The 26,693-nt window shown below is 46.3% G+C and overlaps 2 protein-coding genes across 5 annotated transcripts in view; one reads left to right on the plus strand and one right to left on the minus strand.

Moving 5' to 3' along the window:
- NBEAL2 (neurobeachin like 2) overlaps window positions 1-3,841 on the plus strand; it is a 29,148-nt gene extending 25,307 nt beyond the window's left edge. For both annotated transcript variants that reach the window (XM_069475606.1, XM_069475607.1), the window contains 12 exons: window positions 80-197; window positions 298-395; window positions 465-581; window positions 1,210-1,299; window positions 1,386-1,495; window positions 1,657-1,829; window positions 1,948-2,042; window positions 2,273-2,389; window positions 2,488-2,646; window positions 2,723-2,871; window positions 3,211-3,346; window positions 3,429-3,841. In XM_069475606.1, the coding sequence (XP_069331707.1) occupies window positions 80-197; window positions 298-395; window positions 465-581; window positions 1,210-1,299; window positions 1,386-1,495; window positions 1,657-1,829; window positions 1,948-2,042; window positions 2,273-2,389; window positions 2,488-2,646; window positions 2,723-2,871; window positions 3,211-3,346; window positions 3,429-3,530 (1,464 nt within the window). In that variant the 3' untranslated portion in view covers window positions 3,531-3,841. The remainder of the gene's footprint in view (window positions 1-79; window positions 198-297; window positions 396-464; window positions 582-1,209; window positions 1,300-1,385; window positions 1,496-1,656; window positions 1,830-1,947; window positions 2,043-2,272; window positions 2,390-2,487; window positions 2,647-2,722; window positions 2,872-3,210; window positions 3,347-3,428) is intronic.
- Window positions 3,842-10,097: 6,256 nt separating this feature from the next.
- The window catches only part of SETD2 (SET domain containing 2, histone lysine methyltransferase), a 130,809-nt gene continuing 114,213 nt past the window's right edge, over window positions 10,098-26,693 (minus strand). For all 3 annotated transcript variants that reach the window (XR_011234082.1, XM_069475610.1, XM_069475609.1), the window contains 3 exons: window positions 13,787-13,867; window positions 11,278-11,379; window positions 10,098-10,913 (listed from right to left, as the gene is read on the minus strand). Coding sequence is in view for 2 of the 3 variants with exons in the window: in XM_069475610.1 (XP_069331711.1) it covers window positions 10,752-10,913; window positions 11,278-11,379; window positions 13,787-13,867 (345 nt within the window). In the remaining variant the exon portion in view is untranslated. The remainder of the gene's footprint in view (window positions 10,914-11,277; window positions 11,380-13,786; window positions 13,868-26,693) is intronic.

Genomic DNA, 26,693 nt, shown 5'->3' on the forward strand with positions numbered 1-26,693 from the left:
CAGCCAGGTGGGCAGCTGGCGTTGAGGGCCATGGTGAGGGCTCAGCCGTCCCCGGCTAACTGCCCCATCCCCACTCTAGGAGTCAGAGTATGTGTCTGCCCACCTGCATGAGTGGATCGACCTCATCTTCGGCTACAAGCAGCGGGGGCCGGCAGCCGAGGAGGCCCTCAATGTCTTCTATTACTGCACCTACGAAGGTGGGCAGTGTGCTGGACTCAAGCCAGGGGGGGCACAGATCAGGAACGGTGAATGCAGAGGGCACAGAGGGAATCCTCACTGCTCTGCCTGCCTGTGTAGGGGCCGTAGACCTGGACCATGTGACGGATGAGCGGGAACGGAAAGCTCTGGAAGGCATTATCAGCAACTTTGGGCAGACTCCCTGTCAGCTGCTAAAGGTAAGGCTAGCTTGGAGGACAGGAGCAGGGATGCCCATAGCATGGTGCTGACCAGCCCCTTGCCCATAGGAGCCACATCCAACCCGGCTCTCAGCGGAGGAAGTAGCCCATCGCCTTGCACGTCTGGACACTAACTCACCTAGCATCTTCCAGCATCTGGACCAGCTCAAGGCTTTCTTCGCAGAAGTGAGAGGACAGGGCCTCAACTTCTCATTCTGTAAAATGGGTTTAACCCCACTGTCCTTCCCAACCTTTGGGGCAGATAGGAATCTTAAATCAATCTCACTGATTTAAAGCCACCTTGGAAAACAAGCTAAACATGAGAAGAGTATGGGGGCAGGAGGAGTACCTTCTTTTAGGGCCAGGACAAGAAGTTGATTCACCTAACACCCTGAAAGCCTTAGAGAGATCGGAAGGGAGAGGAAATCTGGCCTTGGACCCCTTCCCTTCCCTTATTGCCTGTGTTTAGGAATGTTGCCCCCAGGCCTGACTTTTCTTATGCACCCCTCTCCCTGCCATTGGGCTAGGGGGACAAGGAGTAATGGGGTGGGAGGACCAAGGTCGAGAACAAGCTTGATACTCTGGAAGGATCTTCTATGTCCATCCCAGCTTCTTGCTAACTTTCTGAACTGCCCTCCTGAAGGCCCCCTGGTCTCTCATGCTTGTTTCTTGGAGGGCCCTCTGAGTCTATGATGCCTACTTTATGACCCCTGGGGGCTGAGGGCAAAGGAAGGGTAGTGCCCCAGGGAGTAGATAGTGCAGTAGGGGCCCCGGCTGGCGCTCAGGCACAGCCAGCCCTGCACTTACTCTGCAGGTTGTCAGTGATGGTGTGCCCCTGGTGTTAGCCTTGGTCCCCCACCGGCAGCCCCACTCCTTCATCACCCAGGGCTCCCCAGACCTGTTGGTAAGTGCACGGGGCAGGGCCCCACCTCAGCTCCACCGCCTCTTTGCCTGTGCCCCAAACCCACTGCTGCCCTCTCCTGCCTACAGGTGACCGTGAGTGCCAGTGGGCTGCTGGGCACCCACAGCTGGTTGCCCTATGACCGCAACATAAGCAACTACTTCACCTTCAGCAAAGACCCCACCATGGGCAGCCCCAAGTAGGACAGAGGGCTGTGTGTGTGGGGGGGGGGGGTTTAAATGCCCTGTGCCCAATCAGAATGTAGGCCAGCTGTAGGGGAGAGGTCTGGCCAGGGTCCCTGCGGGCCTGGGTCTCTTCCATGAGGCCTGGCCTCACCTGCCATCCCCCTTACTGGGTTAGGGCGCAGCGACTGCTGAGTGGCCCGTGGGTGCCAGGCAGTGGTGTGAGTGGGCAAGCATTGGCAGTGGCCCCCGATGGAAAGCTGCTGTTCAGTGGTGGCTACTGGGACGGCAGCCTGCGAGTGACTGCATTACCCCGTGGCAAGCTCTTGAACCAGCTCAGCCACCACCTTGGTATGAACAGCCCTGGAGCTGGGGAGAATGAGGCATGTGGGTGTAGGGTGGGGCTCTGAGGCTGGCCAGGGAGGTTGTGACTGCTCTGTTCTGCCTGGACCTTCCCCTCCCCATGCAGATGTAGTGACCTGCCTTGCACTGGATACCTGTGGCATCTACCTCATCTCAGGCTCCCGGGATACCACATGCATGGTGTGGCGGCTCCTGCAACAGGTGTGCCTGGTGGGCAGCTCCATGGGCATCCCTCTAGCTAGACCTGCAGCCCATCCCCCTCAGCGACCTTCCCATCCTGCCCTCCTATCTTCCCCTTCCCTCCACTGCCATAAGCAAGTCTGGGGCTCCATGACCCTCCAGTTCTCTGGCCTTGGACAAGACCTTCACTTTCCTGAGCCTCGGCCTTCTCATCCAGGGGCCAGTCCTAAGCCAGTCCTGGTTCCCCATAGGGTGGTCTGTCAGTAGGGCTGGCACCAAAGCCTGTGCAGGTCCTATATGGGCATGAGGCTGCAGTGAGCTGTGTGGCCATCAGCACTGAACTCGACATGGCTGTGTCTGGATCCGAGGTGAGTGTATGCACGTACCCTGGGGAGGGTGAGTTTGCTGGGCACTGCCCCTGGACTCCAGAGACCACTGCCCAGCACTTTAAGCTGCCTTCCTGCAGAATGGAACTGTGATCATACACACTGTACGCCGTGGCCAGTTTGTGGCAGCACTGCAGCCTCCACTTGCCACATTGCCTGGACCTGTGTCCCACCTGGCACTGGGATCTGAAGGCCAGATTGTGGTACAGAGCTCAGCATGGGAACGTCCTGGGGCTCAGGTATGGTGAAGTGGTACCCAGCAGAGACAGAGGGGCAGTTGGGATCCTATCCTTGCTGACACTCCGTTTCCTTCAGGTCACCTACTCCTTGCACCTGTACTCAGTCAATGGGAGGTTGCGGGCTTCACTGCCCCTGGCAGAGCAGCCTACAGCCCTGGCAGTGACAGAGGACTTTGTGTTGCTGGGCACTGCACAGTGTGCCCTGCACATCCTCCATCTGAACAAGTGAGCCTCATCATTTATGGGTTCATGGCCCCTCAGGGTGGTGGTCATTGGCAGAGGATAATGAGGGGTGCCCCCTATGCACCCGCACACTCTATACATTTGTGGATACATTCTTCAAGGTGTGTTACCTGTCCTCGCATCTCCCTATGGGAAAACCTTGCCCTGGGCCTCCCTTAGCCACACGGTTGTTGGACATCTCTTTATGTATCAGGGTTTCAATTTAGCCGTCCTTAAAATGAGGATAGAGAGGGCATATGGGATAATGAAGAGACATATAGCTGCTGAATGCAAAGCCTCCTTGCAGTTTTCAGTTCGTGTATATCCCTTCCTCCACTCCAGACTGCTCCCGGCGGCGCCTCCCTTGCACATGAAGGTGCCCATCCACAGTGTAGCTGTGACCAAGGAGCGCAGCCACGTGCTTGTGGGCCTGGAGGATGGCAAGCTTATTGTGGTGGGCGCAGGGCAGCCCTCCGAGGTGAGGATAGGGGCAGGGGGACGTCGAACGGGGCGGGGCACGGCGGTCCTGGCTGACTCCACCCCACCCTTCGTCCCACCAGGTGCGGAGCAGCCAGTTCGCGCGAAAGCTGTGGCGGTCCTCGCGGCGCATCTCCCAGGTGTCCTCGGGCGAGACGGAGTACAACCCTGGAGAGGCGCGCTGACAGCCTGGTCCGCCCCGCTGCTCAGGCTCCGCCCCCAGCGGGCTGGGCCCGGGAGGCCCCGCCCAGGAGTCGATGAGTCGCGGCACCAGGGGGTGGGCGGGGCCCCACCCCTGCCCAGCTCAGGGATTGGTGGGCGGTGTCATTCCCGGAAACCCCGCCCCTCGCCGGCTGAGGGGCTGCCTGAGATCCAGCTCTGGCCTCTGCGGCCACAGCGCACTTTTTGCACAGTCTGGGGCGGGGTTCCCCGACCTGTAAGTCTCGGTCCGGGCAGAGCACAAGGGCCGCCTGTGGCCTTAATTCCTAAAGGCGGCCGGTTCTCCCATTCTCAGCAATAAACCTGGTGTAGTTTTGTAGCCGCTCGGTCTCTGAGTATGCGTGCACGTGGCGCTTAGGCCTGCTGTGGCCGCCATCCCAGGGTTGCTGTCTTGGTGTGGCCTGGTTCGCTTTGTCCTGGTCCGTGACGCCCTCTGGGGCCACTCGCCCCCTCTGCGTGGCTTCCCCTGACCTGAGTACTCCTGGAGCCTCAGTGTCCTGGGGCCTCATTGGTCCCGGCTGCTCAGCCCTTGGCCCTGGGGTTTCTGTCCTGTCGTATCGGCCCCTGGCTCATGGTTTCTCCGCTCCCTCGGTTCTTCATCTGATCATCTTTGCGCGCCATTCGTGCACTTCTGCCACCAGACCAGGCACCCTGTCAGCTCTTGTGCACATTCCCATTCCTGTACCGGATAGGGGCGACAGAGCCGGTGGTCGCGCCCCTCCAGCTCAGCGCAGCCCCCCATTGTCGTCACCCCTTCTTGTGCCACCCCGTGCCGCTGCTCGGGTCTCCAACGTACTAGAACCCAGCCTCCCCAGGGACTCCACATCGACGTCTTCCTGTTGGTTCCCAGTCCCGCCCAGTTGAGCAGATCCATCCTGGCACCCGCAAAGGGGTGGCTGCTGCAGGTCAGAAGGAGTTGGGGGCAGAGCCCCGGTTCTTGCTGGGCGGAGGGAGCCGACAGCCGCCTCTCTTTCCCCCACCTAGAGTCCCGCAGTCCTGCCCATGTTGTACATACTGGTGCCAGTGTCTTTGGTAGGGTGTGTGTTAAGGGTAGTGTGGGCAGGTTGTTGTTGCATTGTGTGTGCATATTTTGTGGACCTGGAAATGGGTGCGGAGGCAGAGAGAGGGTCCAACCAGCAGCTCAGGGTGGGTCGGGCTGACGCCAGGCCTATTTGCTGCTGGTCACAGGCCCATCCACTGACCAGGATCCCGGAAGGGCCCCTCACGTGGTAAACGACAAACGTACACACCCCACTGCTGTCATGTCCCAGACCCACTTGGCCACAGCACTGGATTTCTTGCTGACATTATGCACATGACCTGGGTGTGGTGCAGATCTGTCCCGGTAGGAGTTGGTGGATACGGGGGCGTGGGAGGGCCTTCCACCAGGTCTCTCCTCCATTTCTTTCTTCTCCAGGCAAGACCAGAGGTCTACACCCTCCTCCGCCTAGACCAGAGGTCTGTCTTCCTCAGACCCCAGGAAGGGGGTCCCAGTAGGTTCAGCCCTGCAGGATCCAGATAGGACTGGGTGGCCTGCCCTGTTCTTCAGGTTTCAGGTCCTCTCTTTGAATTCTCAGATGACCCAGGACCACCAGGGGACTTCTGGGCCCACGTGCCCTATGCCTTTGCTGAACCCACCAAGGAATCATCCTACACTGCCCCTGATGAGGAGAGTACTGGACACTTACCCTCAAGGGAGGAGTAGGAGCGCAGTCAGTACAGGAAACCCTACTGCCTTGGGCCTTTTGGATATTGGGTTCCTGGGCTCATGCTGAGAAGCCTGAGGGTGAACCTCCTACTGGCCAGTATCTCCAGCCTGGTTCTGGCTGAGATAGAGCCAGAGGGCATGACTCCCTCATCCTCCCCAGTTCCTGGACTCAGACCAGGTGATTGCCAAGGTCATTGAGATAGGATGGTGTCCGACCTGCCCTCCTCCATCCTGAACTATACTCTGACCCCTCCAGCTTTGGCCAGCTGGAGCCAGCTCTGCCACCTCCACCACATCTTGACGCAGGAGGAAACTTATCTAGCCCTGGAGTGAATCAGGATGGAGTGAGCCACGAGAGGGGGACAGACTACCCCAAGGGACTCACAACATCAAACCTGAGGATTTGCCCCGTATCCCTGCACATAGCCCCTTCTGGACTAAGAGAAGCAGCCTTCCAGCTTCCCTGCCTAGATACTGCTCACAACACTCCAATCTCTTCACACAGCCCCAGGGAGCACTGCCCCCCAGCAGAGCCATGCTTCACAACTCCAGCCACACCAAAGGCATGGTCTATGTGAGTAAGCATCCCTTGATCCAGATCTTGGGCACTGGACAGGCAGAGAGGTACCCCACTTGGCGAGGTCACATACAAGTCCAGTCACAGGCTCTGGAGTCTCTATCCCTTAGTGCCCTGTCTGCACTGGGTTTGGGGGTGGGGACAACGACATCTGTCTTCCAGGCAGAAGAGAACAGCATTGCTCTTCCAGTTCGGCTTTATTTTGCAAAAATTGACAAGACCTCCTGTGCACAGAGGCCCTTGTGGGGACCACATGAATCAATGCGTGCTCTCACAGTACAGTATACTTGGTGGAGGAGACAGGGCTCTCTAGTTTAGTGGCCTGGTAGGCACAGAAGGTGCAAATGGAGCCAGAAAAGGCAGGCTCCCTTTCATGGGCGTCCTGGCATTGCTGGCCTCAGCCTACTCTGTTCTGGGGAGGAACAGAAAAGATCCAGCCACCACTCACTTCCCTTCACCCTGCTGTCCTCTTTAGGACAGGAACTAGGATATGGTGAGGAGCTGGCAGTAAAGAGTGGGCCTGCCCTCTGGATCCCTACTGTACCTCCCCCTTACTCAGCCTCAGTTTTTTCTACTTTTGTATCCCGTATTAAAGGTGACTTTGGACTTCTCTGCTGGCTCTATCTGGCTCCTTGTGCCTGGAAGACAATTAGGTGGGTATGAGGCAGAGGCCTAGAAAAGGGCTGGGAGCTGGGGGTCCCTAGGATGTGGAAGGGCTCTCTCCAAGCATTCCCTTGGATGGCAGGCAGTGTGCTCCTGTAGAAGATGCGTAGGCCTTGGAGGCAGACTGTAGTTTACATCCTGCCATCTGCCATTCGCTGGCTGCATCATGTTGGGAAGCTATTTTACCAGGTTTCTTACCTGGAGAATAAATTAAAAGGGTACATTCAGTAGTTCCCACCACCCCTAAGACTCCCAGGTTGGTGCTGAGGGACTGTGGGTATGAGATCATTTTCCTGACTTGTGCTATGACCAGCATGAAGGGGAAGCTGGAGGCCTGCCCCTCTAAACAGGGGGAAAGGCAGACTGGTCCTGGGCAGTTAATAACCAAGGGCCTCAGGTCATCTGTAGATGAGATTTAAAAAAAAAACAAAGGCTCTCCTGTTTATTTTATTTTATACTTCAGACAGAGTCTCACTCTGTTGCCCGGGCTAGAGTGCCGTGGCGTCAGCCTAGCTCACAGCAACCTCAAACTCTTGCGCTTAAGCAATCCTTCTGCCTCAGCCTCCCGAGTAGCTGGGACTACAGGCATGTGCCACCATGCCCGGCTAATTTTTTCTATTCAGATTTTTAGCTGTCCAAATCATTTCTATTTTTTTAGTATAGACGGGCTCTCGCTCTTGCTCAGGCTGGTCTCGAACTCCTGACCTCGAGCGATCCTCCGGCCTCGCCTCCCAGAGTGCTAGGATTACAGGCATGAGGCAAAAGCTCTCCTTTTAAGACCTGATCTCAGGAGTTGTTCCAAATGTGCTTCCACAGCTGTTCATGCCATTTCTATAGAACCCAAGACAGGCAGGGTCATCCTGGGCAGTTGAGACAGGGCAGATGCAGCCAAACCACCTGCACCCATGCATATACCCACCCTGAAAGGAGTGGTTGGTTATTCTGTCTTTTGAGGGAGGTGCTACAGCAGAAAGGCCCTGCCTAGGAATGAACCACAGCTACCATCCAAGCATCCATCAGGATCAGAAGGCTTCAGAGGCACAGCCATCCACACTCAGAAGACATGGGCTCCAGTTGTGATCCAGTGGAGGTCAAGGTAGATCTTGTCCCGTTGTTAAAATGCAATGTGAATAGGATTAGCTACTCATCAGACTCATAATAGACTGCTGCTACTGCTACCCTTAGAAACAGTTTACCAGGGCTGTTTAACACCCTGTAAATCTTTCCGTTAAAATAAGAGCAGGAAGTGGCGGGATACGGTGGCTCACATCTGTAATCCTAAGTGCTTTGGGACGCTGAGACAGGAGGATTGCTTGAGGGCAGGAGTTTGAGATCAACCTGAGCAAGACTGAGAGACCCTGCCTCTACAAAAAATAGAAAAATTAGCCGGGCATGGTGGCACATGCACGTACTACCAGCTACTTGGGAGGCTGAGGCAGAAGGATCACTTGAGCCCAGGAGTTCAAGGTTGCAGTGAGCTATGATGATGCCACTGCACTCCAGCCCAGGCGACAGTGAGACCCTGTCTCAAAACAAGAGCAGGAAGTTTATAGACAAACACCTTCCCCCTGAAATGACCCTAAGACAATAACCCTGAATGACCAGGACAGAAAGCAAGGAAGGTGTGCACCAGCTGCTGGAAGCATTACACCCTATTTCAGCAGGGAGCTGGCCACAGGGCTATTCAGGATTGGGTCAGCAATGAGTAGAAAACCTTGCATTCAGTGGCACGAACAGGTTCTGGATTTATGGCACTCCTTATCACCACCTAGGGGATTTGGACCTGTGGGATGTGGGGAAGGGGAAGAGATTTTTTTTTTTTAATAGAGGTAAATAACTGAGGATCCCTCTTTAATGATGCCCTCCCCCCACCCCAATGCCCTATACCCTCTTCAATGATGTCTTATCTGAAACTTGACAGCTCCCCAGTCACCATTCTTAAATGGAAGGCTGCCTAAATTTCTTTGGAAAATCTGAACCCTGGAGCCTTGTGTCAAAACCACGAGTTTGACTTCGTTGCAAGTAGCAGTGCATGTGGTAGCACTCCTGCACTGCAAACCCACCCCAAAGAGAAACATCCCCTTTTAACGTGCTCAAACACATTCACTGAAACATTTAATAGACACAACTCTCGCAGCTTTAAGCTTAAATTAAAAAAAAAATAGACACAAGTTGAAAATGTTGGCCGGGCGCGGTGGCTCACGCCTGTAATCCTAGCACTCTGGGAGGCTGAGGCGGGTGGCTCGCTCAAGGTCAGGAGTTCGAGACCAGCCTGAGCAAGAGCGAGACCCCGTCTCTACTAAAAATGGAAAGACATTATATGGACAACTAAAAATCTATATAGAAAAAATTAGCCGGACATGGTGGCACATGCCTGTAGTCCCAGCTACTCGGGAGGCTGAGGCAGTAGGATCGCTTAAGCCCAGGAGTCTGAGGTTGCTGTGAGCTAAGCTGACGCCACGGCACTCACTCTAGCCTGGGCAACAAAGTGAGACTCTGTCTCAACAAAAAAAAAAAAAAAAGAAAATGTTAAGCGGTTGAACAAATTATGGTCCATCTGATATGCTTTAGTTACAGTTTTGAAGGCTGCAGTATCGTGGGAAAACACTTTGGATACATTGTAAAATTGCACATCTAATGACTGATTTTAAAGTAAGAAATTTTCTTCTACCAATTCCTTTAATACTAGGGTATCAGGAGAGTTACTGAACAATTTCCTTGTCAACGGTGCCAATTCCTGTGCCTCCGAGTTGGGAGGATTAGATGAGTACAATCTGAGTTCTAAGTGTTCAGCACAGCACCTAGCAGGCAATGACTGCTCTGATTGTTGCCCACCTTGTTAAAGATTTGGCAAGCCTGGCCTCACCTCCTTCCCAAGGACACTGCTGAAGCAAGCAAAATAAACCCTGGTGAGGAACAGATGAGACCAGCCTCTTTGCAAAGATGGTCCCTGGTCTGGCCTGAAGCCCCTGGCCCTTCTCACTGCCTAGACAAGTCATCCAGCAAGAAGGGGAGGGGTCCTCCACCAACATGTGCATCCTCCAGGAGATGCCCACTCTCATTATAACCTGTATACTGTATTCCCTTTAAAGAAGTCTTCTCCCGTCCCTGTAGCGTCCAAGCCTAGTATTGGCGGTGATGGTGGGGAACCCAATATCAAATGAGCATTCCAGCAGGCTCAGAGATATCAGGTCTCTGGAGGTAAGAAGTTCAATGGCTCTCTCTAGCTAGGAGGTATGGAGAGGGAAGACAGATTTGCATTTCTTGACTGGCCTATTAACCAAAGAAAAGAAGCCCAACATGAATGAGGCCTTAGGTCACACATCCTTTGCTCTGGAAGGCATGTGCAAATTGACCCAATCCCAGACCACAGCCACAAAGACCCCAAGCCCACAAATGTTAGTCATATGGCAAATGTCTGCCTCAGTCCTATTGGGACCTGTGGGGAACAAGTCCTGTAATAAAATCCAGTTGCAGGGATTAATCTTGGACTTCAAACACTTACGGTCACTATCTCTCCTTTCTCCAGTGACATCACTACACCCAAATATGCTTGATTAACTTTTAGGGAACACACACACCAAGTTCTTTAATTGATTTTATTTTTTACATAAAAAGTTCAGTAAAAATTGGATAAAGTAAAGTGATTTTAAGCAGTAAATCAATCTTATCAACATAGCACAAGGCTAGCCAAAACCACAAGGCAGCCTGCTTTGGAATATTTACATGATAACAAATTAAACCTTGCAGGAGACCTTAAACCGTCCTTACAAAGTCTTCCTGTGATCCTAGCACGTAGAGGCTAAAAGCAAAACAAAAACCAAACAAAAACCAGGAAAAAACAAATTATTTTCAATATATTCACATATACATTAAAATATAATACAGATCGTCAAGGTAACGGGTCGTGGGTGGGGATGCGCATGGGTCTGTGCGCTGACAGCACCGCCAAGGAGGAGACCCAGGTTTGAGAGTGGGGTCAGGTCTGGCCAGGGTCTTCCCTAATCCCTTGCTGCTGACGGCTTCTAACTACACCCGAACAGCTCACAACTAGGGATCACTCGTAGATGGAACTCATTTTTGTGGCTTTCAGTTGACATCTGCAGGTTTGAATTTCCCAGGGTGACATGTCATCAGTACCACAACCCTGACAGAGGGGTGGGGCAGAGAGGCCCACAGATTCTTTTCCCCAGAGTCTGCCCTACCTGATCACCCGTCCTCCCACCTGGGCCCCATAAGTCACTCTAATTCAGTGTCCTCTTTGGGTTTGTAAACAGCCCCAAACTTTTGCATGTACTTCTTAATGTACTCCTTGGTTTTGTGTTTCACATTCTCATTGCACTCCAGGTCCTCAGGATTCTTACAGTACTTCAGCTCCTTATTCATAACACCATGAGTCAGCTGTCCAGGGCACAGAAAGAAAGACCACAGCCACCGATCAGAGTGAAAATGATTTGAGGGGGATGACAGGGGTGGTAATCCAGCCTGCTGCTTCAGGGCCCTTCTCATCAAGACTGAGAGTTAATAAGGGGATGGAGCAGACTGGTGCTGGATCACCAGGAAGGAAAAGCTCAGCTCCGAAAGTTTCTTAGAGACCCACTGCTCTCAAGTTAGGTGCCCCCTTCATCCACCCTGCCCTCCCTGTTCCTGAGCCCCCAGCCTTGATGTCAGGGAAGAAAAACTACACTTTCTATTATGAAAGAAGCCTTCCCAGAAGGTACACAGTTTGCCCAGAACATTGACAGACCAGAAGCAGAGGGAGTACCTTGCGAGCTAGGTGTTTGAAGTCTTCAGTTGTGGTAATTCTTCCCACTTTGCAGTCAGGTTTCCGGTAAGGGTTCAGGCACTGGACAATGAACTGGGACATCTGCAAGCAGAGAAAAGAGAACACACTGCTGAACAGTCCAGAGAACGCAAGGAGTTATACTGAGGAAATAATTATAAAATGTAGCAAGGAGAGCCAGCCAATCCTTCCCTTTCCTTCCTCAGGATGGCTGCTTTGGACAATGGAATGCTAGTAAGCCAGTAAGATGTAAGAGAAAAGGCTCAGCCCTGATAAAGTGCTCCCTTGGATCAAGCCTCGCTTAAAGCCGCAGCTGGAGCCACCCAGCAACAGAATGTCAACTGCTGAGTCTTACAGCAGCCCAGGTTTCAGCCAACAAATTTTGTGTCCTCGGTATAAAGAGGCAGTAGCTGGTTCTCTGGCCCCTGGAAGCAGGGCAGTGCAGAGCAGGCATTCCAGAGCTCCTAGGAGACTTAGCAACCCCAAGAACTAGAGGCATTTTATCACTGAAGCATAGTAGGACAGCCAGTAGAAGAAGGTCCAGGGAAGAATTCTTTTCATTCTATTACTTCTAATGTCCTCCCTGGGCCATCTCTGTAGGGTCAGCCCTACCCAATGGCTCTCAAAGAGACCCTAGGCATAAGACCCCTGTAAGTATCTGTGGTGCTAATATCACAGGGAATAAAGAGGCCAATGATGGCCACTTCATCAGGGAACATCTTGAACAGGCTCTACCCATCACTGAAACTCAGTGAGCCTTCAGGTATTCAAAGAACAAGGCTATATCACAAGGTTGGCAATATATAAACAGCTGCTGGTTGGCTGAGCTGAAGTACCAATACTTTTACACAGGGACAGTGAGAAACTAAGTTTTTTACAAATTTTTTTATTTTTTTGAGACAGAGTCTCATTCTGTTGCCCAGGCTAGAGTGCCGTGGCATCAGCCTAGCTCACAGCAACCTCAAACTCCTGGGCTCAAGTGATCCTCCTGCCTAAGCCTCCCAAGTAGCTGGGACTACAGGTATGCGCCACCATGCCCGGCTAATTTTTTCTATATATTTTTAGTTGTCCAGCTAGTTTCTTTCTATTTTTAGTAGAGATGGGGTCTCGCTCTTGCTCAGGCTGGTCTTGAACTCCTGAGCTCAAATGATCTGCCCACCTCGGCTTCCCAGAGTGCTAGGATTACAGGCATGAGCCACCACGCCCGGCCGAGAAACGAAGTTTTATCCCCAGATAAGCCTTTTACTCAAAGTTCTTCTGTGGTCTTCTGGCCTCCACACTCTCCGCCTTTAACTTATCCCCCAAATATAGGAACGGATTGCATTACCCCTGCTTAAACTCCTGCAGCAGTTCCCTATGATCCACAAACAGTCCCTATATAAAGAAGCACAATACCATCCAGCCTTACTTCTAGCACCCCTCGCATAGCCTGTGCTATAGCCCATGGGACTACTTATAATTCCCTGGAAGGGATGTTGCTTCCTCTTGCCTTTGTATATTCTGCTGCCTGAAGTGATGTTCCCTCCTGATCCATCTGGCCAATTCCTATCCCTGATTCAAGAACCCTTCCTGACAACCTGAATTTTGGCCTTTCGCCCTATTGTGGCACTCTTCACACAGCCGCCATTACTTATTTAGGGGTCTGTTTCCTCTGAAACACTATCAGCCCCTACAAAGAATGAAGACTGAAGTTTAGAATCTGGATGCCATGAGGCAGACGAGAAGTTTAGTGTCCTAATTGCTACAAACACATACTTCCATCCATTAAGCATAAAGAGGAGCTGCATTCTCCCAATCTCTTGAGGATTAGGCAGCCACCAAATGAGATATCAAAGAAAGAACTGAACTTTGAGCAAGAAGGCCTGTGCTCAAGTCTTTTGTCTAGAACTTGCCTTCTCTGAACCTTAAGAGTTCCTTCACCTAGATAAGGGGAACAATAATCCCTGTCTTGCCCACAAGGGCTGTTGTGGGAACGAAATGAAATAATGGATATGAAAGTGTTTAACCAGTTGTAAAGGGCCATACCCTGACCCCTGTAATACTAGCACTTTGGGAGGCCGAGGCAGGAGGATCGCTTGAGCTCAGAAGTTCAAGACCAGCCTGAGAAAGAGCAAGAGCAAGAGCAAGACCCCAGTCCTATAAAAAATAATAATAAAAAAAAAGCCATATCAATGTGTTATCCCATAACAACTACATAGTCAAATCACAGAAGCAAGAGGAACCCCAAAGATGAGGCAGCCTAACACCACATACAGCTTTCCTTTGCCATAGATGCTACAGAAGGCCCACAGAGAAACAGGTAAATGTGGTCTGCAGAGGCTCCTATCAAGCAGAGAGATGGAAAAGCAGCACTTCAGCAAGAGGCATAAGCTAAACCCATATGTTCCTGCCTATCTCAGGACAAGGGAGATATTAGACATACTTAGGACAAGAAACGGAAGAATCCAGGTTTAAGCCTGAGTGGCTTAGTGCCACATCCACCAAACCTTACCTCTTTTCTGAATACTTCTTTGCTTTTCTTAGCCAGCTCACTGGAGGTATCTGCTTCTGCTGTCTTGGGCTTTTTCGAGGTCTAAAAATAGAAGAAAAAAACACAACAGTGTTGGCATAAGAAGTCAGTTTAGTGATGCCCTACTGTCCCAGACCCTCTTTTCGCTTCCCCAATTGGGATACCTGACTCTTGGTATTAGAATCCATTTAGAAGCCCTGACTCAGGTGCACGGCCTAGAGTCAACTTGGCTGCTGTGTTTCAAATTCTGTCATCTGGCTCTCGCCTCTTTCTTATAAGCCAAGGTCCAATCCTCTGCCCTAAGCCAAAGCTATACCTTCGATGTAGCTATACATTTCCAGTTGTCTCAGAGTTACTTTCTCTGCAGAGGAATGTGCTATATGGCTTGGACCACTAATATAGTCCTGTTCTGAGCTTCAGTTTCCTGTACTACCAAGTGAGGCCCAGGCAAAACAAGCTCGACCTCCCCTGGCACTGACATTCTAGGATTTCAGGACAAAGGCAAAATGCTCTATTCTTAAGACCCTTGGATACTCATCACTTTCCCCCAAAGGTGGATGGAGCTGGCTAGACTGTACAAGACAGCCTTAGCATGCAGAAGAGGCTCCTTGGAGGTTGGTAACTCCAGCTTATGAATGGAAAGACTAAGGAGGTATTAAGATATTAGAGGGGAGAAAACAGAGGTCATTCAAGCCAGTGAATAGATGAGTAGATTAAGACACAGAAGATACTCTGTCCCAAGTTGGCAAGATGATGATAAACCCAGGAACATTCCTTTCTAGCACTGCTAGAGGGGAGGCTGCCAAGTGACTCCTAACCAAGCACTATCAAGATATGACGGGTTGGCAGGCCTGCCATTCAGAGCACCTGCCAGGCAGGCCATCTATCCATACTTTTGCCCACCACTAGCCATCAGGCCCCTTCCTAGTAGATCTGCTTTTCCACAGAAAAGAGTAATTATAAGCATTCCCCTTTGAATACAAGGTTACTTCAGATAAATCTAGAAGCTGCAGTTGGCAGTACTTCATACTTTTGCTAGGGGTGTGGAACAGAGAAATTTTTTTATACCTCCCCCATCCCCTGGTTCTGTTTCCTCCATTTCCATAAACATTATGAAGGCTCTGGTGCTGAAAACACATTCAACTCCCTTTGCTCAGGACTGGCTCTAGAGAAAGGTTGCATTCCCTTGGCTTTCAGCTGTTACAAAATCAGCTTTCTCTAATTTTATTAGAGAAAGTCATAAAAGCTTTACATATTTTCCATTTTTCTACTTTCTTTCTGTGGCTGTGGGAGCATTAGGTGGGTTAGAGAAGAAGAGTAGAAAGAACAAACAGATCCAACCTCTGTTTTCAGGAAACAAAACTAAGCCAAAAACCACAAGTAACTATTTTCAAATGTTTTGTTTTGGGATTCTGTGATTATTTCTTTCCACTTGTAGAGTGTGGGTTTGTACCACAATAAGATCTCAGGTAGCAAGGCTCAATCTCACATTATTTGAATAAGCCAAGGAAACTTCCAATATGTGCCCAGATGTTCTTTTGTAGATCTTGGAAATGAGTAGCAAAGGAATGAGTACAGAAAGCTCCTTCAGGTATGACAACCATCTTCAGTATCCTGGTCCTATGGAAAAGGTCGGGCTCTCAGTGAGGATATTGTGTAAACAGGAATGTCCTGCTTCCCTCTGAATAGGGTATGTGTTCAGAAAGCTAAATAAATTCAATGCATATTCAATAGCTTTCTAATTTAATCCCTAACTTGATGAGGTTGGGAGGACTTTAAAAACAGTTATAGAGCATAATCCATTGAGCTGTCTAGGAGCTCTCTTGGTCCTTTTGAGTGCTGTGCAATTGGGATTGAAATAGGAATTGTTCAAATGAAGGGTGCCTAGACTTACATCATGGAAATCATTAACCATTCAGAACCCCTGGGAGTACTGAAATTCTTGTACCCCTCTCTTCTTTATCTGTGGTCTGCAAATGGTATGGGAAATAGTTTCAGAAACTGGCTACCTCTTACTCAAACCCAATGCCAGGAAAAGGAGCCAGAATCAGAGCCAAAGACAGCACTTGTTATTGACATGAAAAACCTTGGGACCCTCTACCACCCTTACTCCAAAAAGGTTCCACTTAAAAGCATTTCTTAAGTTCTATTTAAACTTCTAAAACTAAGTGTTATAACTTTCCCAAATGCCTTTTGCCTATTAAAAACCCTTCAATACCAGAAAAGATAGACTGGACCAATGATGACCAAAATATAACAGGCTACTTCATGGGGCAGGGAACATCCATGTGTGCAGCAAGCAGCCCCACTGAGATTCAAGGAAACCACCAGAGAACAGGACAGGGGCTCCAATACTTAAAAAAGCAAAGTGTTCCCAGGTCCTCAGCAATAATTAGTTTGCCATTTCTCTGTGTTTGCTCATATGGGGCATCAGTCAAGAAAATTCTGGTGGGAACCTATGTGACCAGTGGCCAGACAAAAGCATATAATGAAATGAGCAGGCAAAGGGTCTGGCAGAAAGCCACAGCTTACTGCCTTCAAAGTTGACCCTGCTGTCAGCCTTCATCTGTGGCATATTTGGATTCCTAGGGTCTGAATATAACAAGGGAGGCCTAATTACCTTCATATCACCCAAGTGGAAGCTTGAGTCCTACTGGCTTAGTTGGCAATGGCCTTAAGCTTACTGGGCAGCTGTGGTAACCACACACAGACTGTGTAGCACAATAAACATCCTTTATTATATATACAGACACAACCATGTCACAAAGTCCATGTGACTTGGAACCAAGGCCTAAGTTATAGAAATGGGTCCTGATGAAGGGAGAGCAGGATATACCTAGCTAATGATTCTTTCTCCCTGAATTTAACATGAAATGTAAAACATTATTTAATGAGGAACTATATCTTTTGGGGCAGCAGGAATATGGAAGCATAAGCTGAGCCATCAGAAGAAACACTACACACGTGATTCAACCTAAGCTCTGCAAGACATGAACCTGTTTATATCAATTAAAAAGTTAAGAAGGCTGGGTGCCGTGGCTCATGCTTGTAATCCTAGCACGGTGGGAGGCTGAGGTGGGAGGATCACTTGAGGTCAGCAGTTCGAGACGAGCCTGAGCAAGAGCAAGACCCCATCTCTACTAAAAACAGGAAAAAATTAGCCAGGCGTGGTGGCACACGCCTGTCGTCCCAGCTGCTTGGGAGGCTGAGGCAGGAGGATCGCTTGAGCCCAGAAGTTTGAGGTTGCTGTGAGCTAGGCTGATGCCATGGCACTCTAGCCCAGGAAACAGAGTAAGATTCTGTGTCCCAAAAAAAAAGGTTAAGAAAGTAGGATCTTTGAAAATAACAAAAACTTAGTATAGTTGGTGTTCTGCATCTGTGGGTTCAACCAACTGCAGATAAAAAAATATACCAATCCTTCATGGATACAGAGGGACGACTAATGTGTCTTGAAGTATTCTTCTTTTAGTTGATCTTACTTGGGATCCTTTAGATTTCAGGAATCTGGATGTCTACAAACCTCTCAAGACTTGGGAAGTTTCCAATATCTTATTTTTCTTTTCTTTCTTTCTTTTTTTGTGAGACAGGGTCTCACTCTGTTACCCAGGCTGGTTACAGTGGCATGATCACAGCTCACTGTAACCTCCAACTCCCAGGCTCAAGAGATCGTCCTGCCTCAGTCTCCTGGGTAGCTGGGACTACAGATGCACGCCACCAAGCCCAGCTGATGTTTTTAGTTTTTTGGTAGAGACAGGGTCTCGCTGTGTTACCTAGGCTGGTCTCAAACTCCTGGCCTCAAGTGATCCTCCCACCTTGGCTTCCCAAACTGCTGGGATTACAGGCATAAGCCACCGTACCCGGCCTAGTATCATTTCTTTAATTAAGCATTCTGCCCCTTTCTCTTTTTTTTCTCCTTCTGGAACTCCTATCATTCATATATTTGTTACCCTGATAGCACTCCATAAGTCTCATATGCTTTTAATCCCTTTTTCTTTTAAATTTTCTAATTGACTAATTTCAAATCACTTGTCTTTGAGTTCACTATTCTTTCTTCTGCATGATCTAGTCTTCTATTGAAGCTCTCTAACAAATTTTTCTGTTGTGTCACTGTATTCTTCAGCTATAGGATTTCTGCTTATTTCTTTTTTTATGGTTTATGTTAATATTTCATTATTAAATGTCTCACTTTGTTCATGTTTTTTCCTGATTTTGTTGTCTGTGTTCTCTTGCATTTCAGTGAACATTTTTAAGATGATTATTTTACATTCTTCGTAAGGCAATTCATAGATCTCCATTTCTTTGAGGTCAGTTACTGGAGCTTTATTAGTTTACTTTGGTAGTGTTATGTTTTCCTAATACTTTGTTATCCATGTAACCCTGCAATGATGTTTGTGCATTTGCAGAAGCAAACACCTCTCACATCCACAAATTTTGGTATCCGCAGGCAGTTCTAGAACCAATCCTCCCTGGATACAGAGGGACAACTGCATAAAGATGCTCCTTGACTTACAACAAAGTTACGTCCTGATAAACCCACGGTAAGTCAAGAAGTGTACTGAATGCACATTGTTTTCTCATCATTGTAAAGCTGAAAAATTGTAAGTTGAACCATCATAAGTTGAGGCCATGTGTATTCTCTTTTGGATGTGCTATCACCTTTGACAGAAACAACAAAATAATTTATTTGATCAGGTGGTTCTAGATAAGGCACACAGCTGTACCTTAATTAAAAAAAAAAGGCAGGGAGTGGTAAGATAGAAACACAAAGATCTCTAAGGCACTTTCTACCAATAGTGTTTCAAAAGTCTGACTGGACTGCACACAGGCTCCATGTGCTGCACTCAGAGAGAAGCAGAGTTCATGAAAAACCTGGAACTAAGGTTCATAAGACATCACTTGGAACCAGCAGGCATCAAGTATAGTGTAGTCATCTTAACCATGTGCACTGCACATATCTGGGCTCTGGCTTCTGACAATCTCCTCTTAACTGTGATTTCCTGGTTCCCTCTCCATTACCTAATGAATGATGCTGTTTTGAATCATTCCGCAAATTGCCCCACCTCCAATGTGGGAACATCAATTGAAAAAACTTTGCACGGGATCCCACCCTCTGCACCTCTCTCAATCCAAATAAATACTCTACACTACTATTTTAACATAATCTAGTTAGAGGAGACCTATTACACCTTGTGACTGAATGTTAATTAAAAGCCAGGACACAGCAGGAAATAAACTGCTTTCTTCTCAACTGTGCAAGCAGTCAGCAATGATTCAGGTCTGGGGTTCTCAAAGGAAGATTTGACTTTACACTCACCACATTATGGAAAGAGAGTACAAGATAACCAAGAGTAGGGAGCAAGAATGTAGGAAAACAAAGAGGGAACACTCTCACAATGCTTAGTCTCATCATCAAAAGCTTTTAGTATACCACCTAGCACTCATCAAAGAATTCTCTGCCTTCCCTATATCATTCCATATACCTCTGTTTCCAACAAGCACCAATTTACTTATGACTCAAATCTAGACTTGACTGCCTACCAGCCACTGCTATCCTGAATCCTGAAAGGAGATCAAATTCCACATTGAACTTATCTCCAAACCTCTTCCTGCTCTTTCCTTCATTTCTTAGACTGAATAATGGGATCTTATCCATGTAAGCTAAAAATGAGGGAGGGATGGGTCATCCTTGCCTCTTCCCTACCCATTTATTTGCTAAGCCCTGAATGCTGGCTCTCAAATGTTTTTGGTCTGACTCCCCAACATCTCCACTCTTAGTACCTCACTTTGCCTGAACTATTAATACTCTCCCATTTGATCTCCCCTTTACTGATCTCACCTTTTCAAATAGGACTGTTTCACTAGGACACACATTTGATTATCTGATTCCTTTGCATTAAAAACATTCATTGACGCCCAAGTACCCACCAGATAATAATCACATTAATCACATTAATCACATTAGTAGGACACGAAGACCTCAGACAATTTAAATCTGACTGACTCTTCCATATTTCTGCCTTGCTTACTACCTTATATATATCCAAACTCTCACCATACCAAATTATTTTCACTGTTCCCTATACATTCAGTCTTGTTCTGACTTTATGCCTTTGCCAAATACTAGACTATATATTACACAATTTCATTTAAATAAAATGTCCACAAAAGGCAAACTTATCAAGAAAGAAAGCAGATTATTGATTAGGTTGGGGATTAACTGTAAATGGATGTAAGAGATCTAATTGGGAGGATAAAAATGTTCTAAAACCAGATTATGGTAATAGTTTCATAATTTGGTAAATTTCTAGAAGTCACTAAATTATATACCTAAATAATTGGATTTTATGGTAGGTATATATTGTGCCCCTATAAAATCGCTGCTGCTGTTTATTTTAAAGCCTATCCACAGACTCGTGCTTCTGGGCATGACAGATTATTGTTAATGGATTAGCCCTCTCAGTACTAAAAATTAGAAAACTAGGTCAGGCATGGTGGCTCAGGCCTGTAATATTAGCACTTTGAGAGGCCGAGGCAGAAGGATCACTTGAACCCAGGAAGTTTAAAACTAGCCTGAGCAACACAGTGAGACCTGGTCTCTACAAAAAAAAAAAAAAAAAAAGAAAGAAAGAAAGAAAGAAAGATAGATAGATTAGCTGGGTGTGGTGGAGCATGCCTGTAGTCCTAGCTACTTGGGAGGCTGAAGCAGACGGATCATTTGAGCTCAGGAGTTCCCAGGCAACAAAGAGAGACCCAATCTCAAAAAATAACAACAACAAAATACATGAAACAACACTTTTCACTCACTGGACATTAGGAAGCACCAGACTATGATCCTGAGACTAGGGGGAGAAAATGAGGTAAGTGCTATGATTATCTTGGCTTTCTGAATGGAAGCATTTACCAGATTCTGGTGCAGGGAAGAAAACCCAAGCATAGAATGGAGGTCTTGGTGAGCTAAGATAGAAATTGGAATTCAAAGTACCTGAGGTGAGCGAGCTTCTACCAGTTAGAGGGACGAGACCTCCACAATAACCTTGAGCATTGAGAGGAGATCCTAGAAAGGCCACACCTTAGGAGTTACCCTAGAGAAAAAGTTACTCTGGACTCAGTCTAACAAAGATTAAGAACAAGCCTCTAGGCCGGGCGCGGTGGCTCACGCCTGTAATCCTAGCACTCTGGGAGGCCGAGGCGGGTGGATCGTTTGAGCTCAGGAGTTCAAGACCAGCCTGAGCAAGAGCGAGACCCCGTCTCTACTAAAAATAGAAAGAAATTATATGGACAACTAAAAATATATACAGAAAAAATTAGCCGGGCATGGTGGCGCATGCCTGTAGTCCCAGCTACTCGGGAGGCTGAGGCAGGAGGATCGCTTGAGCCCAGGAGTTGGAGGTTGCTGTGAGCGAGGCTGACGCCACGGCACTCTAGCCTGGGCAACAGAGTGAGACGCTGTCTCAAAAAAAAAAAAAAAAAAAAAAAAAAGAACAAGCCTCTAAAGAATCAAGCTGATCCACAAGTAATGTGACTATCAGAACAAAGGCCAACACTCCTTAATGGAAAATAACAAAATCATGAAACCAAACAACCTAAATGTCCAGTGTTCAACTGAAAAGTACTAAATATATGAAGCAGGAAAATGTTAACCCAATAACCACAAGAAAAACAAGTTAGTAGAAAAAGGCCCAAAAATAAAAGTGAAGTTAAAATTCAGACATCTAATAAAACAGCTGCTATAAGTGTTCAAGGATATAAAGGAAAGCATGAACACAGTGAAGAAATTAAAACTATCAAGGCCAAAGGGAACACAAACTTCTGAGAAGCATGGCTGGCACCACATTCTTAACCACCCTCCTCCACAGAAGCAGCATTCTTGGCAGGCAGTGGATCAGGAATACTGGTGGCCATGGGACGCGTGGCAAACCAGTACTGGTTGAACATACCCTACCTGATCCACAGGGCAGGAGTACTGCCATGCTGCGGTGTTGAGGGCAGAGGCCTTAAAGGCCATGAAGGCAGACAACACTTCCAAGTTCTCCCCCCATATTTTCGTTGTAGACCAGCTCAACCACCTCAAAATCACCCAAAAAGTGGTCTTAACTCTGAGCCATCATCCTTTGATTTTACAGATCACAAAAGTGCCTGGTCTTGACTTGGTCATGGAACCGAAAACCTGTAGCATCTATAAAAATGTGAGCCTTTGAATCCTCTTATTAAAACAAACAAACATGAGCATAATGGTCTCAGATAGAGAATCTGCGGCTCTCAGTGCCTTAATACTTAAAAGCAGAGTCACTGTTCTATTGTGTTTCTTGTTTCTATAGCCTAACAGGAAGATATAACTGATTTCCTGGGTAACAGATTATACAAAATATATTTTGAACAAAAACTCCAATAAAGCTAGAAACTATGATTTGAGGTCTTTGCTTAAGTTTGAGATATTAATACTTGATGGGGCTTTATCATGCAACATTAGTTTGTTTACCTGCTGTTGTGAATGACTGCCTAAACTTAAATGAGCTTTTTCAGTTAAACATATTCCTTTCCTTCTGGGATTTAACTACAAAAAGTGGACATTTAAATGAAGTAAAAGGTATTTATCACAACTGTTTTTTAAAAAAATTAAAACTATTAAAAATAAGCAAATTAAAATTTTAGAGGTGAAAAATGTAATTAAAATAAAAAAATGAATCAATGGATAACTTTAGCTAATTAGATACAACAGGGGGTAAAATATGTGAACTTTGAAGAGAGGGGAACATAAACTATACAAACTGAAGAACAGAGAGAAAAGAGCTAAAAAAAAATTTGACAGAGACTGAGTGGCCTGTGAGATAATATCGAGCAGTCTAGAACCATGAGCAGGTTAAACACAAAGAAAACAAACCCAAGGTACATCACAATCAAATTGGCTGAAAACCAATTTTAAAAGACAAAATTAAGATATTTGGGGGGACAAAGAATTATATTCTTCTTTAAAATTTTTTATTTTTTATAGGCACCTGTCCTGTGAAAGAATTATATTTTTATTAGTAACTATTTTAAGAAATCAATGGACTAACATTTTTTAAGTGTTGAAAGGGCAAAAAATATCAACTTAGAATTCTTTTTTTTAATCAGACAGAGTCTTCCTCTGTTACCCAGGGTGGAGAACAATGGCCTGATCTTAGCTCACTGCAACTTTGAACTCGTGGGCTCAAGAGATCCTCCCACCACAGCCTCCCAAGTAGATGTGACTATAGGCGCATGCCACCATGCCTGGGAAATTTTTTTTATTTTTGTAGAGATAGGGTCTCATTACATTGCCCAGGCTAGTCTCGAACTCCTGGCCTCAAGCAATCCTTGCGCCCAGCTCAATTTAGAATTATATATCCAGTAAAAATACCCTTCAAACTAAAAAGAGTCTAGCAGTTTCTTATAAAACTGAACACTCTTACCATATGATCTAGTAACTCTGCTCTCTGGTATTTACACAAATGAACTGAAAACTTAGGTCCACACAAAAACCTGCACGTGCATTTTTTTTATTACAGTAGCTTTATTCATAACTGTCAAAAATTGGAAACAACCAAGATGTCCTTCTGTAAGTGAATGGATAAATAAACTGTGGTACACACAGACAATGGAATATTATTTAGTGCTAAGATGAAATACACCATCAAGCCATGAAAAGACATGGAGAAACCCTAAATGCACACTGCTAAGTGAATGAAGCCAATGTGAAAGGCTACCTACTGTATGATTCCAACTATATCACATTCTGGAAAAGGCAATACTATAGAGACAATAAAAAGATCAGGCCGGGTGCAGTGGCTCACGCCTATAATCCTAGCACTCTGGGAGGCCGAGGCAGGAGGACTGCTTGAGCTCAGAAGTTTGAGACCAGCCTGAGCAAGAGCAAGACCCCATCTCCACAAAAAATAGAAAAATCGGCCAGGCATGGTGGCACACGCTTGCAGTCCCAGCTACTGGAGAGGCTGAGGCAGGAAGATCACCTGAGCCCAGGAGTCTGAGGTTGCAGTGAGCTATGATGACGACACTGCACTGCAGCTGGGGCAACAAAACGAGACTCCATCTCCAATCAATCAATCAAAATTGCTTTAAAAATAAAGACTATTTTTTTAAAGGGGTAATCACCAGTAGATCTGAAATACTTAGAAATATTAACACTGACTGCCACACTAGAAAAAAAATTTTTTCCCCTTGGGGCCACAGTGTTTATTATGAAAATAGAATAAAAATTTTGAAAACAAAACTATCCTTTCTAATTTAGTGAAAATTTTGTTATTTTTTATTGTTTTCTATGTGTGAGTTATATGCAACTTGAAAAATAGTTCACTCGGCTTCAGAGGTGAAGAGATGTGAGTCATATATGCTTCACGATGCCCTGGGCTCAAAACTAGTGTGAGTTAAATACAACTCACAGGGCAGTTAATGTGTTAAAAGAGTCTATAGCCATACCACCCTGAATGTGCCCTATCTTATCTGATCTCAGAAACCACATAAGGTTGGGCTTGGTTACATTTGGATGGGAGTAATATTAGAGATAATGTTTCAGGCTAAAGGAAAATAACTCCAAGTAGAAACTCAAATCTATATGAGAGAATGAAGAGTGCTATATAATACATAGCTATATGTGAGTAAAATTTAAGACTGTTTAAAGCAAAAAACTAATATATTCTGGGGTTCATAACATAAAAAATGCAATGTATGACAACAAAAGCACAATGGAGAGGAGGGTGCAAATTATAGGTTTTTACAAGTATAAAAAAGTCAATTATATTGTAAGTAATTATAGAAAAGTGGTGAATTATAAAGGTAGACTGTAATAAGACAAGTATGCATATTGTAAACCTTAGAACAGTGGTTCTCAAATTTTAGATCTCAGGACTCCTTTACATTCTTAAAACACTGAGTAGCCCAAAGAGCTTTCATTTATATGAGTTATATTTATCAAAATTTTTCATATTAGAAATTAAACTGAGAAACAAGTATTTATTGTCTTCTTTTTTTTTTTTTTTGAGACAAAGTCTCACTCTGTTGCCCAGGCTAGAGGGCCATGGCATCAGCCTAGCTCACAGCAACCTCAAACTCCTGGGCTCAAGTGATCCTTCTCCCTCAGCCTCCCGAGTAGCTGGAACTACAGGCATGTGCCACCATGCCCGGGTAATTTTTCTATATATATATATTTTAGCTGTCGATATAATTTCTTTTTATTTTTAGTAGAGATAGGGTCTTGCTCTTGCTCAGGCTGGTCTCGAACTCCTGAGCTCAAACAATCTGCCCACCTCGGCCTCCCAGAGTGCTAGGATTACAGGCGTGAACCATCGCGACCGGCCTAATTTATCTTAAAATAACATCAACAAATCTATTATATAATTTTTTGTGAAAAATAATTGTTTACCAAAACTAAGGAAGTTTCATTAAGAGTGGCATAGTTTTATACTTCAGAAATCTCTTTAATGTCTCACTTAGAGAATACACCTGGAGTCTCACTTCCTTCTGCATTGAAACATCATGTACTCTCTGGAAAATTCCACAGTACATTTATGAATGTATGAGAGTGACAAAGACATACAATGTTTTATTTTTTCTTTCTTTTTTTTTTTTTTTTTTGAGACAGAGTCTCACTCTGTTGCCCGGGCTAGAGTGAGTGCCGTGGCGTCAGCCTAGCTCACAGCAACCTCAAACTCCTGGGCTTAAGCGATCCTTCTGCCTCAGCCTCCCGAGTAGCTGGGACTACAGGCATGCGCCACCATGCCCGGCTAATTTTTTGTGTATATATATATTTTAGTTGTCCATATAATTTCTTTCTATTTTTAGTAGAGACGGGGTCTCACTCTTGCTCAGGCTGGTCTCGAACTCCTGACCTTGAGCGATCCACCCGCCTCGGCCTCCCAGAGTGCTAGGATTACAGGCGTGAGCCACCGCGCCCGGCCCAATGTTTTATTAATAGTATTATTATTAAAATAGTTTTGACCTCATGGCATCCTTGAAAGGGTTTTGGAATCCCTAGAGGTCCCCACACCAAACTTTGAGAACCACTAAAAAATAAGTAAAACAAAGAGGTACAACTAATAAACCAATAGAAAAGAAAAACATAGAATACTTGAAAAAAATCTAAATTAATCCCCAAAAAAGTAGGAAAAGAAAAACAGAAAATTGGAAAACAAATAAGAGAGTTTAAAACCCAACCCTACTGATACATATTTATTAAGTGTCAACAGGTTAAATATGCACATTAAAAGGCAGAGACTGAAAGAAAAAAAAAAAGGCAGAGACTGCCAATCATGAGTAGTGAAAAGGTGTTATTTTAAAGTCATCCTTAAGACTCTAAATTGTTTTGCACAAACTTGGCAATTTCTTTATTTGCAGTGTCATATCTGACTCTTAGGGCCTGCAGACATAAGCCTTGAGACATAAACATTGTGTAAATTAATGTGCTAGTCACCTGCTTTCTCTCGTGATAGAATCATTCACCAAATATAAAGTAATTCTATGTCTCTAAATGACAAGCCAAATAAACTTCCTTCTTTTATTCTTGGTAGGTACAGAACTTAAAGCCAAAATCTACATATCTTTTTTTTTTTTTTTTTTTGAGATAGAGTCTTGCCGCATCAGCCTCGCTCACAGCAACCTCAAACTCCTGGGCACAAGCGATCCTCCTGCCTCAGTCTCCTGAGTAGCTGGGATTATAGGTGTGTGCCACCATGCCCAGCTTATATATCATTTTCTTGAATATTTATTTATGAAAAGTTTCATATATAGTTTATTATTCTCTGTGAGATTTTGAAAAATCTCTGAAGAACGGCTCTCACATATGACCAAAAGCGCCTCTCACTAGGTACTAGAAACATTCCCAACCTTAAGTGATTCTCCCTATCATTGCCAACAC

The sequence above is a fragment of the Eulemur rufifrons genome, chromosome 7 (assembly GCF_041146395.1).
Source record: "Eulemur rufifrons isolate Redbay chromosome 7, OSU_ERuf_1, whole genome shotgun sequence".
Lineage (NCBI taxonomy): Eukaryota > Metazoa > Chordata > Mammalia > Primates > Lemuridae > Eulemur > Eulemur rufifrons.